Raw genomic sequence first — 17,533 nt, 5'->3', positions numbered from 1 at the left:
TTAGCCATTTCTTCTTTCGCATAACCCAATTACTATGGGGTCCGGGTTGTTGTAAATGCACGGAAGGTCGTTCCAATACCCATCTTGACGGTAACTTCCACAATCTTCTTCACCGTGATTGTTTGGCTCTCCTTTTGCCCAATGTCCCCACGAGACGGAAGATCCGTCTTCCCAGAGAAAATTGCCCTCACCATTTTTATCGTGCATACCAATATAACAGTAGTCGTATTTAATATGTTTTAGAAAGTGCGAGTAGATGTAACTGTAAAAAAACGATAAAAATATGCCAGATCGAGGGTATATAATATAAAATATTAAAAAAATATTCATGATTTGTTTTCTTTTGGAAATTTAACCAATCTTTGTTATACAACAGGCTTATGCAATGCTTTAAACTTCTTTTTTTAAAACAATGATTTTTATGAGAGTAAAAATCTTACGTAGCATGATGACTATTTTTTGGCCCATAAAAGGCAAGTTGGCCATCAAGTGCAGCACATTGTTGTTGGGCATGGCTGTAACTTTTGATGTCATAAACTACTACGTACTCATACCCGTTACTGTTTTTGTAACTGTTCGGCCAATCAACTGAATTAAAATTTAATAAAATAGATATCTGAACCAATAAGCAAAGACCTTATTGTTAACTAGAGATGTTTTTTTTTAATATGTTATGTTTGACAACAAAGATTTAAATTATTGTTTCATTACCTTTCGTTTCACATTGACAATCACAGGAGCATGTTTTGGATGCAACAAATGGCAACAAAAGTGCACACAACAAAATACCAACTCTCAACATATTCAATTTTAATAATTAATTTAGTTAAATCTAACCTAAGAAAAATACACTAATATAGTATCGTTGTTTTTTAAACTATTTATAAACACGATAGCTTTTAGGTTTTTAAATTTTTTTTTTTAATTTTCAAACGTCAATCGATGGTTTAAATTTATAATATTCAGTGATTACTAAAGTTTACTGCCTTTTATAAAATCAACATTGTTCAACGTTAAAAAATTAGGTTGTTAGCGTGAAAAAAAAATTTCCGTTGTTTTAATAAATCATTTTTTAATTAATCCTTTGAAAAATCGTTAGGCGCAAAAAATCATTAATCAAAATTTCTTATATGTATTTTAGTTTGTTTAAGACATATATCATGTGCTAAGTTAACAGCTTTGTTTTGCAAATTGTAATAAATTACCATATGCAAATTACGTTTACGATTGCTTAAGCTAACATTAATAATAAAAAGTAAACTTTAGGTTTATCCTGAATTAGAAGTTACCAATGTCTTAATAAATTACGTTTTAATTATTACTCTAAAGTAGTTTTTGCGGTAAAGAAACACTTTCATACATTAAAACTATTTCCAGGCGTAAGAAATGGTCATAAATAAATCTTGTATTGTATTTTTTAAGTTTGCTTAAGCCGATAAGGCAATGATCACATATTAGTTTAACAACCTTCTTTTAAAAAAATATTATAAATTGCTGATTACAAAGTAAGCTTTTAGACCACATTAATACTAAAAATTAAAATTAACAATTTTAAACAAATGCGCTTTTAGCGAAGCCTTGTTTTATGGTAAATCAGGCACGGTTTTACAACTAGATTATATTTATTTAAGACGCAGAACTTGTTAACAAGCACTCATTTTTTTAATACCAGTTACCTTAAAACAAATAAGGTTTATGACAATTTCTACGGCCCAAAAAATATTCTGAAAACAAAAAATATTAAATTTCCAACTTCTTAAAAACTCTTTACCGCAAAATTACTTCAAAGGAATAGATAAAAAGTAATTTTTAAGGCATTGGAAAAATGCTATTAAAGAAATTCAATAAAGGAATTTTATACGCCAATAAACAAAAAAATTTTGGAACCAAACTTAAATTGCCTTTGGAGACCCTTCAAGAAATAACTTCAATAAATATTTTTTATCGCCCAATTAAACAAACACGGTTAAGCAAAACACATGCGTCTTAAAAACAGTAGTTGCTACATTCATTAAATATATAAAATCGTTTTTGGAACACTTAAACTTTAGGGTGGTATCAGTACCCTGAATTATATTCTTTGTAGTTTCTAATAAAACTTTTGTATAGTTCTACTTCCGAATTGCAAATCTGAAGATAAAAAACAACTTTAATGAGTAAAGTTAAACAATCATAAGGCTGTTTTCTTCAAAGTTTGTAGACCTGTTTTCCGATTTTATTTTATTCAAAAAAAAAGCGTTCTTAAGATAAATAATAATAAAAAATATATTATACGTCTTAAAAGGTTTTGAAATTAAAATAAAATTTAAAAGTATTTTAATAGCCGGGAATTGTATTTAAATAAGGCTGCTCGCATTAAAAAGTAGGCTGAGATATACTTGCAAAGTATAGGGCACTTAAGTAGAACCTTAACAGAATAACCGCGGTACGTAACCTTATATTTTTAATGTTTTGCAGAATTCAAAATCTTATTAATTATAAACTGAAAAGATTTGACGATGGCCGTTTTGAAGATTTGTCTTCTTCTTTCTGCGCTTTTATTGCCGCTTGTAGCATCCAAATCATGCACATGCTCGTGTGACACAAAAGGTAAACAATTAATAAATCCATACGGCAAAAACTATTTACGTAGAGTTATTTTTAAACAATTTTCTATGATTTGCATTTTTTGAGTTTTTTTCTATTTTATCGTTTTTACTTCAATTTAGTCGAATGGCCGAACAGTTACAAAAGCAATAACGGGTATGAGTACGTGGTAGTTCATAACATCAAGAGTTACAGCCATGCCCAGCAAGAATGTGCTGCATTGGATGGCCACCTTGCATACGAAGGACCGAGAAGCAGCCACTATTCAAAGTGGGCAATTTTTTAATTCATATGTCAATTTTAAGATTTTTAGTGGCAAATTAACAGGAACTATTGGCGTAAAATTAGGCATAGACAATAACTTCCGTGTTAAGCTAAATTATCACATATTGTTTTAAATAAATTGTCACTTATTTATACCCAAGACTAATTTAATATCCATATCTCACTTAAACAGGTACCTCTACTCCCATTTTCTCAAGAAACTCGACTTTGTTTATTGTTATTTCGGATTGCACGACCAGGGTAGAGAGGGGAAGTTTCTCTGGGAAGACGGACGTTCGCTCTCCTGGACTTATTGGGCAAGGGGGGAGCCAAACAACCATAAAAACGAAGATTGTGCAAGTTATCGCAAGGACGGATGCTGGAACGATCTTCCATGCGTTTATCCACACGAGAGCACCAAAATAATTGGCCTATGCGAAAGAAAAAGATAGAGAATTCCCAAATTTTGTTAAAATACATAAATGTATTTAGATTTAGGCTGTCAATTTTCAATTTTACATATACTTGTATATCCTAAATAATTTTAAATATAGAATTCAATAAACATGATTTAATTCCAATAACTTTGTAAATTTTTTTTTCAGTATTTTCTAACGAACGGGTATTTAATTATAAACCTATTTTAGCAAAAAGCTAAAACGTAATCAAGTTAGATGGCGCCAAAACTTTAAAATAGCAAAAAAAATTAAAATGCGGTCCAGTTGTGTGGCTTACCGGTCAAGCCGAAAGATTTCGAGTTCCAGTCGCACCAGCGCCACATTTTTCTCTTAATCCTAGACAAGAGCACACCTCTTGCCAAAAATATATAACCTATTACAACGGAGATCAATTAAAAAAATTTTAATTTAAAAAAAATTTCAATTTTAAAATCCTTTTTAAATACAAAATAAATAAACGAAAAACTTAAAAATAGCAGCAGAAAACCAGAAAAAAATAAGTTAAAATGCGGCCTGTTTTGTTTATTTTTCCAATACAAAGTTACAACTCAAATCGCGCCAATGCCATTCTGTTCACCAACGTTCTAAAAATTGTTTAAACAGAAACAAATTGTAGAAATTGTGCTTTGACCAAGCCTTCATAATTGCTTTACCACGAAGTACAACACCCTAAGAAACAATATACGCCCCCGCATTATATTTTAAGGTCTTTATAAAATTTAAAAGTACAAGTAAAAACTAAACTGGAGAGTTGAAATTTAACTGCAGTGGATGTTAAAAAGTGACATCCATCAAGTAAAATGCATAATATAATTAATAATATTTTTTAACCAAACAAATATAAACTTTAAACGATCTGCTGCGTTAAAAACAGAAATGACAAAGGGTTGTAATTTGCAAAAACTGAAATGACTAAAACCGAAGATGTAAGTTAAAAAATTATAACGCGCGCACACCTGCTTCGGAGAACTGCTCAGAACTTCACACCTTTAAACTTCGGGTCATAAAACGTTTACATACACGTCGTAAACAACGCTACAATGAAAATAGTAGCGACCGATGAACTTTACAAGAAGCGGAATGGATACAATAAATCGCCGTCACGTGACTGCGGCCCGCCACCTGTGCGCTGCAAGGCCGTAATTGATCTGTCAAGCTAGTAGCGAAAGGAAAACAATTATTTGCTTTAAATAAATATGGACGTAACGGTTGTTATACGAGGCGCTATAAAACCGCGGTGAAATACCAACGACCTGAAGACGACTTACGATCACCATAAACCTATATAAATAGATAAAAAGAAATTAGCTGTACAAATAGGTCTATTTGCGTGTGCACAAACAGGTGACAAGACTCGATAAAACGCAAGATTGTTGCATTATAAAAACACGCCGCACGCCACTATGTAATTTATTGTTTTATTTGTTAAAATTTTAAAGTGTAAATGTTTTATGGTTTGGTTTATATAGTCGGTAAATCTGTATTGAAAGCCATACTATTTTATTTTTGTTAAAAAGGAGTATTTATAAATACCAGTCACTGCATAGCTATATACCAAAAATACCTAAAAATCTTTTACAATAAATTTATTACGTCATTTGCAAAAAAATCAATTTGATATTTTCGACTCAACCAAAGGCGGAAATCCATTTTCACAAACTATTTACAATATTAAAATTGTAAAAAGCAAGCCCAAAAATTGGCATCGTCAACATAAAAACAATATTCCAAATCACTCTCACGCCATGTAGCGGTAGTAGGGGAAGTGAGGTCAAAAGAATTTATTTGCGCATTCCAGTCTCAAGTATTTTCGGATATTTCAGCGATGTTTTTAACACCCGGTATATATGCATACACAAATACTAAGGTGTCTGTATGCACGTGGACTGTTAGGTTTCCTCAAGGCGGCTTTAAAAAATTTAAAAACCTCATTTCAATTGAAATATTTTTAATAAAAGATTTTATAAATACTGTTTACCAACTAATATTTTTTTTCAATTCATGTATTTCAATTAACCTAATTTCAATTCTTTTTTAAAACAAAATTTTTTATAAAATAATTTTGCTAATAAGGCTAAAATTAATTTTAATAATTTTAAACTAAAATGTTAATATAAAAAAAATTGAAATTTTGTAATTTATTTTAAAGATTTTTTATATTAAGCTAGACGTAATTTAGGATCACAACAAGATATTTTAAATGTCTATAAATCCATATTTTATTTAGCCAACACCCAGTCTGTAATTATCCGCAAAATTGCCAAAATACAAAGTTTTTCACATTCCACTTTCATAGTTGAAAGTAGTAGCGGATTTGAATTGCCGGTAGTCTAAACACCGGTCTATAGTAAATACAATTTTCGACATACCTGTCTTACGTTATCTGTTTTTAGGTAGCGCCTGTTTTGAAAGTTTGGTGGCTAGACGTGTATAAATGTGTTCCATACAACGGACGTTGCGTTTTCCTATTCTAAAACATTAAACTTTATTAAAGTTTTTGTTAAATGTAATTACATTTTAATTTTTAGTCTAAGTGCAAATAGTTTGGCAAAATCTTAAAATAAATGTTCTCTAAATTAATTTTTTTAATAAGTTTATAAATTTAATCAACAAAAATTATTTTTAATGTTAAAGCTAGAATTTCGCTTGACAATATCAATCAAATATTGATATATTAATTTACAGTTTCACAACATTTCTGTTTTTGGAATAGTAATTTTACGCGCCGCCAATACTGCCCTTGCAATTGTTTGTAACGATTTTGTTATTTTAAATTTCACGGCCTTTCGAGCATAAGGACATGATCTTTCCTAGCATATTGCAATTAGGTTCGTTTAGTTTTCACTTGGCGTGACACTTATCTATATCTAATTAAATTACAATTTGCTTTATTGATTTTAATTAGCAAAGACCAACGTATTTTTTAAAGTAAAGTTGCTATAACAGCGGCCATTTTACATTTACAAATTGTATTTGTATTGGACCGATTTTTAGATTAGGATTTAAGTAAAATTAACAAATACGCAAACTTTTTACTTAAGTGTAGTCTTATTTGACAAGTTAAGCTGTCACAATATCGCATTTCATGCTCATACATGACTTGTTGTTATGTAAATACCATCATGTTTAGACCCTAAACAGAACACCATAATACTGAGCTAACACTCAAAAGCACGAATTTGACAAAATTTAAAAATTCTTATAAAAAAAAAATTGGATTAATTTTTGGACAACAAATTATTATTAAAAGAAAAAAAATATATATTTAAAATTCTATTTAATATTTACTTAACTTAGTTAATTTTAAAATAAATAAATACACTACTCACCTAATTAAAAAAATCTAAGTAAAAGTTTAATAAAATATTGAAAACTTACAATAAAAACTACAAGTTAAACTATTTGTATTAAATTTTACTTTTAAGTTAAATTAAAAATCGAGTTTAGAAATTTAGTAAACAGTCTTTGAATTTAAAAAACTATATTTGACCGAAACCAATTTGTTGATGACAGAAAAGTCGTAAACAAGTAACATGGAAATAACAAATTTCACGGTAGACAAAAATTAAAAGAACCTGACAACACGATATCGTAAAATGACTTAACAAAATTAAAAATTGACATAAAATAAATTCATAGCCAAAATTACAAAAAAATAAACATATTTCTTTGGGCAAATTTATTTTAACAGTGTTTTAGATAATTTATGTTCTATATAAATCCTTTTTTTATTTTAAATTAACCAAGAAATAAAAATTAACTAATGTTTTACTGTAGTGAAAACTACAAATAATAAATTTAAATACTAACTCTTATTACCAAGCAATAAAATTATTTGTTTAAATAAAATTTTACGAAGCAACTCACATAAAACTACAAATATGTCTGAAGTAATACGGCGTTAATTAGTGTTGCCATAAAATAAAACACTTTGTTTACAGTAAGTCCTTTAAAACATTGAACCAAAGCTAATCAAATAATAAATACCACAAGGCTATAAAAAAATAAAAACTTGACTGTTTGCACGTAAATTTAACACCTCATATACCCACAGGCCTCCAAATATTTTGTGTGAATAATGAATATGATTAATATGGTGCAATTAAGCCGGAACAGAATCGCGCAAACTTGTTGTCGAAAATCGCTAATACCAAAACAAACGCGGGGCCCTTCAAACGAGTGACTGTTTACGTGCGAGTTTTAGTATGCTCCGCGTTTGTATATCCGAGTACTCCAGCAAAACATACGCGCCAAATGCAACTGTTTATATCGCATGATCTATTATTTACCGTACGCGCCTTTGTTTCAAGACAGATAGCATCTACGGTTATGATCAAGCAGGGATTGCCGCCGTGTTTGGATTACTCACTAAAACAACCGCACAGGTGTCCTGACCGTCGCAAAATAGCACCTCGCGCACTCCTCTACAGAACAGAGCGATCTCTGACCTTAGGTAACCTTTAAATTTTGCGTCAGACCGTAACAAGAGTAATGTAACGACTTTTGAGCTGTATTTTGTAAATTTATTTAGGCACAAAATGCTGCTGTTTAATTTTGCAAACAAGCCATTCTTTCCTTATGTTATGATAACTTTTTGTCATTAGCAAAAGATACAAATTACCAAACACGTTAGGGTTAATTGGGTAATTTTGACTTTATACAGCCTTTAAACCAGCGGGTATTCGTAAAGAAAAATGCGGGAAATCAAATTTACAAAATGCGTAAACACGTGTAAACAAAGATTTTCTTTTCTCACGGCTCTGCGCATTGTCTTAGCGCAGATTCAAAGGCCCTTATACAACTCGTTAACAAACAGGTGTTAGGTTTGTTGTATTTGTTATAGTTTAAATGATACAGTACCGCGTGATAAAGGAACAAATTAATTTGAACGGCCGCAATAAAAACGAAATCACTTTTCTATCAACATATAATAGCCGCCCATATGCGACTTTCATTAACAAAGGATTTCGTTTTTAATTTTGATATTTTGTCATTTAATTTGCATTATTACGAAATATTAATAACAGAGTTGGTGATACAACTTAGATATTATTATGTTACATACATAACTAATCGAACTAATCCGTATTTAAAAAACAGATATCTCCATAATCTTAACGTTTAATTTTAAGTTAAGGTTTATTAAATATTAAGGCGCCATAAAAAGGGTTGGAAATCAGTTAACCCTGTCAGCTCCGAAAATCGTAAGTTTTGACTAATTTTTGCTATGTTGTCATCCATTTTATTTACTCGTCGCCTTACACACCTCTTAACCTACTATAATAATTATCTGATGCTTGGGTAAGATAAGATTTATCTTCAGTTTAACTCTCACAAAATATTAAGCCAGATTAAACACATTTGCGAATCGTTATATGAAAATAACTTAACAGAGCTATTAATGGTAATTTTGTAAGTTTAAAGTAAGTGTTGTAACATATTTGTTGGTTATTTTGGGGTATGTGTTTAAGCTAGTATACCGTTACATCAATGCTTTCAGCCTTCTTTAGGCTAAGATAGTATTTATGAGTACTGTAAACACAAAATTATTTATTTTTGAATCTAAATTATTATTTTTTTAGAAATTAAAAAATTTGTAAATTATTTTTTTTAAATTTATAATTGATCTTTTTCGAAGCTTCTATAGTCAATACTAAAGACAAATTGTATATTTACTAAATACAAAAACATTATAACACTTCGTAAACAAAATAAAATTCTTTTCAAGTTTTAATTTTAGAATATTAGAAAATTATTTTAGAAAAAAACACATTTTTGTTAACGATTTCTGTAAATATTTGCGATGCATAAAAGCGCCAAAAATTGCAAAATTTCACGCCTTGCCGAAACTATCAATTAACAATCATCAGAATAATAGAATAATTAATAAATATTGGCAACTGTTTCGTCTGATTTAAATTGCGATTTGAATTGCAATTATATGCTTTTTTACGACAATTATTTGTTAGTCTTATGGGAAACACATGTGTCAGATTGGCCTAATGAGATTATTAAATTAAACAATTGTTTTTAAAAAAGATACAAGTAACTCTTAACTAATTAAAACAAATATTATTTAATATTTTTTTGTAATTTACAGATTTTAACGCCAACAATACAAAAATTTTCTTTAAATTTTTTTTTAATTTCTTTCTAATTGTTTTTTCTTTTTTTATTTGCAAATTATTTTTCTGTTGACTTAATAAATATCTAAACATAATAATAAATATACAAATAAACCAATGCCAGATGTGCCTTCTTGACATGTATAATCTAATCCATTATAATTCTTTAATCAAACCAATGCATTATTCGGTAAACAAAAAGAGAAATGTACACAATATGCATTTTTCCAGTCAAACAGCAAATTTTTCGAATGTTAATTTATAGCGCGTTGAAATCAAAAAAGCGTAAACGAATTTCATTTTTAATCAAAATTGGATTTAAGTCCCCTTGTAGTCTCTAAATGCGATTTCCCATTGTCTTAAGTGTTATCCTATGTCTCCGTTGGGTTACGTGATGGCTACATCTCACTGCTGGTTAATCATGGGAAGCGGTTATATGAGAACAGGGTCAAATTAATTGGAAATCGAAAACAAAAAAAATAAAGTTTTTTTACGTGTGAATGTGTTGCAAAATTGTGGTAATCCCTTTTAATTAATACTTCATGGAATAAAAATGTCTGCTTGTAAATTGAAATATCGAAAATGTGACAAATTTGATATTACCATATATACGGCTTTACAAAATATTAGCATGCCAAAAACTAGTTACACTTAAATTTTTAATAATAAATCGTATAACTACTTATTTTACTTTTTTAAATTAAGAAAAAAAAAAGAAAACATTAACTAATAAATTTATTTTACGTGGTTTTAGTAATTTTTTCAACTAGTATATCGTATATTATTAACTAACACCTATATTGCATATAACTATAGATATAATTTTACAGAATGCACAAAACCATTTTTGTATTTATATATTTACCCAATAACATATTTATTTTAATAAAACTTTATAACATTATTGTATATATTTGTTTCTTAGTTAGTTTAATGTCAAACAATTAAAAAAAATTTCTAAAAACAACATTCCGTCTGGCGGAAACTAAAACACCTTTGAACAAATTTCAAATTCCACTTTCAATAAAATTAATTACATTCCCCTTATCGTTTTCTTAATAATTAATTAACCAATAATAGCAAGTCTGTATACTAATACAATAGTCCAAAAACGACTGTTGAAATAAAACAAACAAATTATTAAATAAAAAGATTTAATTAATTTAAAAAATTAAAAATAAATTAAACTAAAATTTTAATAATTTTATTTAAAAAAATTTAAAAACAAAATAATTGTTACAAAATAAATTAATTTGCAGATAGATCAACAAATATCCTATATAAAATTGACCCCAATCGTTTTGTTATTTTCTTTTAATTAAAATTAAATAAACCTCGTTATACGCGGCCACCTGGCAACGCTTGACGTCAGATTACTAAAAACAATTTGTTTTTTTATTTCTCATTACATATGTTTGTATTTTTTAGAGCAACATTTTAAGAAATACCCTTTAATTTATATATATAGTAATAAATTAACAATTCTTATAAATTGTTTTGCGGTTTATTAACTGACATTCTGTAAGAATTTAATTGCACCAACGCACATGCGCCTTTTGAGAATGACGTCACACAAATCTGCGAGAGAGAAAATTTTGCCTTTTTTCGCAAGTTCTCGTTTGTTACAATATAACGTTTCGGTGAAAATATTTTGAATCATTTTGGTTACGAAGATTTTAAGAAAGATGACAAGATAGTACGAGCTAAATATCTAAACTATTTTTAGCATTTTGCACAAATTAATTTGAGTCATTACGGTTGTCGTTAATAAGCTATAACACAAGCTAAAGTATTAAGGAACTTTGTAGGATAAATAATTAAAAAATTAAAATGTAACTCAAATATTTATTAAAATGTTATGGTAATGTTTTTTTAGAATAGTAGAGAACAATTCAATTAAGTTTTTACAATTTGAAAATGCAGTTAATAATAAGTACTGCTTAGTTTAAAACTGTACTTTTAACAAAACTTTGTTTTTAATTTTTTAGTTTTTTTTTAATTTTATTTACCATTAAAATAAAATAATCTTGAAGATGCCAAGACCAGGACGTGAGTCGTACGGTGACCAAAAACCCCCCTACTCCTATATCGCCCTCACTGCAATGGCCATTCAATCGTCGCCAAACAAAATGATGAGTTTATCCGAAATCTATCGCTTTATCATGGACCGATTTCCCTTCTACCGCAACAACACCCAACGTTGGCAAAATTCGCTTAGGCATAATCTGTCGTTTAACGATTGCTTTGTTAAAATGCCAAGAAGAGGAGATCAACCGGGAAAAGGAAGTCTGTGGACCCTGCATCCGACCTGCGGCGAAATGTTTGAGAACGGCAGCTTTCTGCGCAGAAGAAAACGTTTTAAAACCGAATTCGAAGAAGCAGAAAGTAAAAAAGCTAACCTGAATAATAGAATGGAACACAATGCAAGCCTTGGCCAGTACGAAAACCAATCTGCCGGAATCACAAAATCACATCACAATCTTTTTCTCGAAAATCATTTTTCGAAATTCTACAAAGCGCCAGGTTTTGGCAGCAACAATTTTTCAATTCAAAATCCAATGGTTCCTACACTTAGCAACGGGCACAGCTTTACCAATTTTTATGCAAGCCAAGCTATAAGAGCAAATCCTCAAATGGGAGATTATTTTCATAGCGCTTTAGCCGGTTTAAGAAGCGTAATGAATAGTTACCAAGGTGTCAATCCTATTCCACAGCAACTGCAACAACCTAATATGAACATAGCGCAACTCTCCCAGATTGCGGCACTCAAAAACCTGCTAATAAAAAACCAACTCACCGCCGCTGCTAACTGGAATCATCTTTCGTCGAATGTCAAATCTCCGGGCGAAAGATTTTTTGTGGAGGAAGGTGCAAGGGCAAAGGGTCATGTGACGCCACCACAGCCAAAGAATCTGACTTCGCCAGATCGCTCATCACCTTGCTCCACTAAATCAAACTCTTCCAAATCGCTGGCATTTTCCATCGACAACATTATGAGCGACCGCTTTTCGCCTAAAGAAAACAATCTAAGCAAAGTCAAGCTCTCATTGGAAAGTTCTCGAAAAAGGGGCTTTTCCAATAACGAAGCAGACTCAAGAAAACGACTCAGGCTCGAGCCAGACTCGACGACGGAAGAAATTTTTTTGCTCACCCAACAAAATGGCGACCAGCTAGCGACAACAAATTTTTCCCCCCTCGGACGAAGCCTGTCACAGTCGCCGCGAACCTCGACCCCAAAGTCGGTCAAAGAAGAACACCGCTCCCCTTCTCAAAGTAGAACTCCAACCCAACTTATTTACAAGAGCTTTAAAGAAGAAAACGTTAATTTAAAAATAACTACATCATCCGAAACTTACCAAAATCAGCCTTTTGGTTTTGTAAGGCAAAACAGTAATGATAACACATCGCCTTTGCCTCATAACATTGACCCCTCGTTGGCATTTTCTGCGTTTGCCCAGTTGAAAAGGTTTACAGAACTACAAGTAAAATAATTCGCACATTAAAATTTTAAAATATTGGTTAATAATTTATATTAATGATTTTTTACCTAATTACATTTTAAAGCTATAATAAAACGCATTTACCTAAGTGGTATAAAAACTCATTGCCAATCTAGTATTATTTCATATGTTCTATTTTTAATGGCAATTTCCTTATGTTCCCTATTAAAAAAAATGTGTAAAAGTAAAATATTTTCACCGTATATATTAATTACATATTGCAAAAAATCCCCTATTTATTTACCTGCCAAATATTAACAGTCATATTTCTCTTAATATTGTTTTTTTGCACACTACCCCTTGTCTTGTAATGTTTTTGCACAAAGAAAATCCCCGTTATATTGTCCAATCATACATTTATTTATGTGCAATAAAAGTTTATTTAAAACAAATCTGTAAGACAAAAAAAAAGTTAGTATTAGATTCATTAAAGTGCCAAAAAACAACTATAAAACAATAGCATTAATAAACATCCTTTTAATTAATATTTAAAAATGTCTATGATTAATATCTATAAGATAATATGAATTTTAATAGATTGCAAATCTAACTAACGGCGTAACCTGAGCAAAATAGTCCTAAACAATACATAAACAACAACATTTCTATGGATTAAATATAAATCGAAATACTATATAAAGCCCATTTTAAATGTAAAATTTACTTAGAATTCCTTTGAATGTCACGAAGGCCTTTTTCAACGTATTCCTAGCTTTGACATGCAAGTATGCACTTACTCGGAGCAGAAAAAAGTAAAAAACGTCGCACGAAAAGCGTAGAACGCGTTCTGCCTTAACTCTCTGCTTGCTCTGTAGTTAAAATAAAAGCATGGCGTTTTAAAAAAAATAACTTATTGGTAAATGTACTGCAATATTTTCATATATTTTAACAGAATTATAACACATAACCCACCCTTTTCTTGCAAATACTATTCTCGACATATTTATTTTTAAAGAGAAACTAAAACTTTATAAACAAATAATGTTTATATTTGTATTTGCCAAAGTTAAACCAAAAAACTGTAAAATTGTTCATTTATCATTAAATACTATGTAACTTAAGTTACCACTATAGTTAAAATAACAAAGTCGTTTGTAAACGGTTTCGTTAAACAAAGACACTTTTAAACACATCAAACTACCCTACAACACAAATCAGTTGCTTATTCTAAGCTGTCACAAAAAATTGCTCATAACAAAACATTCGTATTAAGCCTTTGTCATTCTTAGACGAGGATAAATAAATTTTAATAAATTTTACTTTTTTTGTTAGCTGAATTTTAGATTTTAATAAGCAAAAAAAATAATAGAAAAAAAAACGCGAACCATCAAAAATTAAAAAAAAACAAACCATCAAAAAGTAAAAGACATTTCTGTACCCAACCAAATGTGTACGTGTAATATAGTTGTAAAAAATTATTCCACCTAAATCTAAATCGCTAGTGCCTTAGTTGATAGGTTTGTTTTTAAATATAATGAATAACCTATAGATTACAGCCCTTCAAAAATTTAGAACCGTAAAAGTAAAGAGATGCCAGCGCCGTAAAAAAAAAACGATATATAATTTTTGTCGCAAATAAAAAAAAATATTTTCAACTATATGTGGTGACGGGAAAAAACGAAAGTATATAAAAAGCTACGGTATATAAATATGTATTTCAACGAACCGTAAAGGCAATTCGGAATTTGGCGAGAACCGCAAGGTTAAAGAGTTTGCTTGTGGACTGTAAACTACAAGAGATCCAGTATAATTATTGTATTTTTTAGAAGACCCTTTTAATTTATTTAAAACTGTTATTTTTTATGCAAAAAATTTACAGTTTAAAGTTCTCTCCATTTTGTTTTCGTTTTCCACTTACACGGTGACAGTTAATTATGTTGTCAGCAGACGCAAGCAACACCTATCAAACGGTCTTGGGTCAAATCTCGAGGCTTCAAAGTGATATTTTGATTTTAGCTCTCCCGAGGCCTACGGCACGCAATGTGTGCTTAACGTATCCATCCCAACAAAACAAATCTAACCCGAAACGTTAACCAAGACCAGAAACGGAACCCTAGCTACGAGATATCAACACAATCCACTACGAGCCGTAAAAGCGAAAAAACTACTCGGGTTCACGGCCTTTGGTTAGCGACAAATTTGGTACGACATCACGTGATGTCGTTTCCACTAGACCGTGGCAACGTGTCGTCAATTGTTTTAGCTTTTGAGCGGGCGTTTAGGTAAATATTGTCGCGCACTTCTATTGTCGTACGGTGACGCTAAGACCAATACCGAAACTAGATACTCTATTCCTTGCATGTAAACTTAATAAAGCCTAAGCGTGAGAACTTGTAAATGAAGTCAAAATGGTTGTGTAACTTCGACAAGCAACAGGTGTCTGTATTGTAGAAATTGCATTACTTTTTTATGAAAGTATTACGACAAAAACTTTGCGGTTCGTTTGCAACGGTCAAGTACGATTTGCTGGCGGGTTGGCACACTTAATAAAACACCTGCTTAATCACTTTTTAGTATATAACGCCGGCAGCGTGGTGTAGTAGTAAGAAGACTTGCTACACCAACATGAGGTCGTGAGTTCAATCCTAACTGCTCTTATGCTGTAGCGCCCTTAAGTAAGGCGCTATAAACAGTATGAAGTCCTGCTGAGCCAGCACTTAATCAGCAGCATAATTACCAGACAAATAAAATCTATATAATATTTCAAAACGCTAAAGGCAACTTGAGACTGAGCCGGAGTAACTGATCCTCTTATGTTTAGGTTGCGCATTTGACCTTCCTACATCGATGATAAAGATATATACAAAATATTATTCTTCGTAAAGATGATATATATATATATATATGACTTCGTAAAGATGATAGTGTTATCAAAACTATCCACTTACATTTATTTTAATACACTTAAAAACTGACAAAATTTGTCATTGATTTTTAGATTGCTTAAAATTGTTTTAGCGGTAACTTATTAAAAAGTTTAAAAAATCAAATTTATTTTTTGTTTTTAGATCTTGTTTTAAAATTTGGGTATTTTTCGACGAGGCCAAAAAGTTAGTTAGATAGACTTGATCGTGTGATGGAGACAAAGAGTAAACAGCGCACTAAATATTACAGCAGTAAAATTGTCATGTTAAAAATTGATTTCAAACATATTTCTTTAATAAGCAATAACAGAAATAAAATTTAAAATACTTTATTTTTAGTAAAAAATATTTTAATTTTCCCTAGAGCATGGTGTCATGATAAAACAAATCTAATTAATTTTAAATTGTAGAAAAAGCAAATAATAAGAATTTAGTGTGAATCAAACTTAAGACCCTTTGAAGTAAGTAAATTATTCTCTTAGTAAAACATAAAAATAATTTAAATAATGATGGTTAAAAAAATGACTACCAGTTTAAAAATGTTAAAAATTGTCTAAAAAATGAAAAAGGAAAATTAATGACTAGTCCGTGAAGTTCACCTTCTTACTTGAAGAATAAATCAGATGACATAAAAATAAAATTTTTTTAAATAACTAAATATACAGTCAAATATGCTTGAAAAACAACATGAAAAATATGTTAAGTTTAAAAATCTAAGTTAGTTATTGAGTGAAAATAATGTACGTTTTCATTTTCAAAAACGAAAAAATATAAATACATCAACATCATTTAGGCAATTGACGTTATACTAATTCATTTAAAGAGTTTGTTTTATAAATTGATAAAAACACTTTTATTAATGTATTGGCTTAAACCAGCACATCAAAGAGTGTTTGGTAATTTATAAATGGTAACAAAAATAAGGGTAACTTATAACACTTGTTACCGATATATGTATGTCTATCACATTAAAAATATGCAGAAAACAGTGTGTGTGAAAATATGCAACAACAATTTTTTTTTATTTTTAATTCTATAAAATCTAATCGATATTGATAGCCCCACTCCAAACAAAGGCTGCAAAATAAATATGAACCTGACTTCAAGAAAATTAATTTAAAATATTTTTTTGTTAAAATGTTTTTTTTATAATAAAAGTTTAAACGTAAAAGTTAAATGGCTTTAGATTTAATTGTTTATTCTTATTTAATAGAATATGCCAGTCATAACCTTAAGCAAACCACTAAATAAATCAGTTAACCTAATTACCATTGTTTCAGTTTGTTCCTTTCAAGTTGCTATTGATATTTTGTAATATATAAGGCAATTGAAATGTTTGCTTAATAAAAACCAACAAAGTCAAGGTAATGTCAAGTTTAAATTTTAAAGGTTACTAGGGCAATGATTTTCGGAACACTTAAACTTTTCACTTTAATGGGTAAACAAATCGCATGCCCCAGTAATTAAATAGTCACGGTTGACCAAACGGCAAGCCCCGGTTATTTCCCTTTTTGTGTGACAATGATATTTTTTAATAAAAGTTTAACTCAAACAATTTGACAATACAAGTGCTAGCAAATCAATTTTTCAATGTTTAATACAGTTTAAGACAATAGATTGTAAGTCGAACGCATATGCTGTTACAAGATACAAGCACTATAGGATATGAATCATTAGGACAACGTAAATATAGACATTCATGCCTATACTACAGTAAAGTATTAATACTTACGTCA

At 29.9% G+C, this 17,533-nt stretch overlaps 3 protein-coding genes across 3 annotated transcripts; 2 read left to right on the top strand and 1 right to left on the bottom strand.

Moving 5' to 3' along the window:
* On the bottom strand, positions 1-802 carry LOC145753427 (perlucin-like protein). The gene is made up of 3 exons (XM_082569840.1): positions 712-802; positions 441-588; positions 1-262 (listed from the first exon to the last, which is right to left on the bottom strand). The coding sequence occupies exons 1-3, from the start codon at positions 800-802 to the stop codon at positions 1-3; spliced, it is 501 nt and encodes a 166-aa protein (XP_082425966.1).
* Positions 803-2,498: 1,696 nt separating this feature from the next.
* On the top strand, positions 2,499-3,302 carry LOC145753426 (collectin-43-like). The gene is made up of 3 exons (XM_082569839.1): positions 2,499-2,589; positions 2,709-2,856; positions 3,044-3,302. Exons 1-3 carry the CDS (start codon positions 2,499-2,501, stop codon positions 3,300-3,302), a joined length of 498 nt encoding a protein of 165 aa, XP_082425965.1.
* An 8,164-nt stretch (positions 3,303-11,466) lies between these two features.
* On the top strand, positions 11,467-13,274 carry LOC145752538 (uncharacterized). The gene has a single exon (XM_082568840.1). It carries the CDS (start codon positions 11,467-11,469, stop codon positions 12,922-12,924), a length of 1,458 nt encoding a protein of 485 aa, XP_082424966.1. The 3' UTR covers positions 12,925-13,274.
* The last annotated feature ends 4,259 nt before the right edge of the window (positions 13,275-17,533 follow it).

Source organism: Corella eumyota, chromosome 5 (genome assembly GCF_963082875.1).
Source record: "Corella eumyota chromosome 5, kaCorEumy4.1, whole genome shotgun sequence".
NCBI classification, from domain to species: Eukaryota; Metazoa; Chordata; class Ascidiacea; order Phlebobranchia; family Corellidae; genus Corella; species Corella eumyota.
Note: the sequence above shows the minus strand (reverse complement) of the source record. Positions and strands in the feature narration are given on the sequence as shown.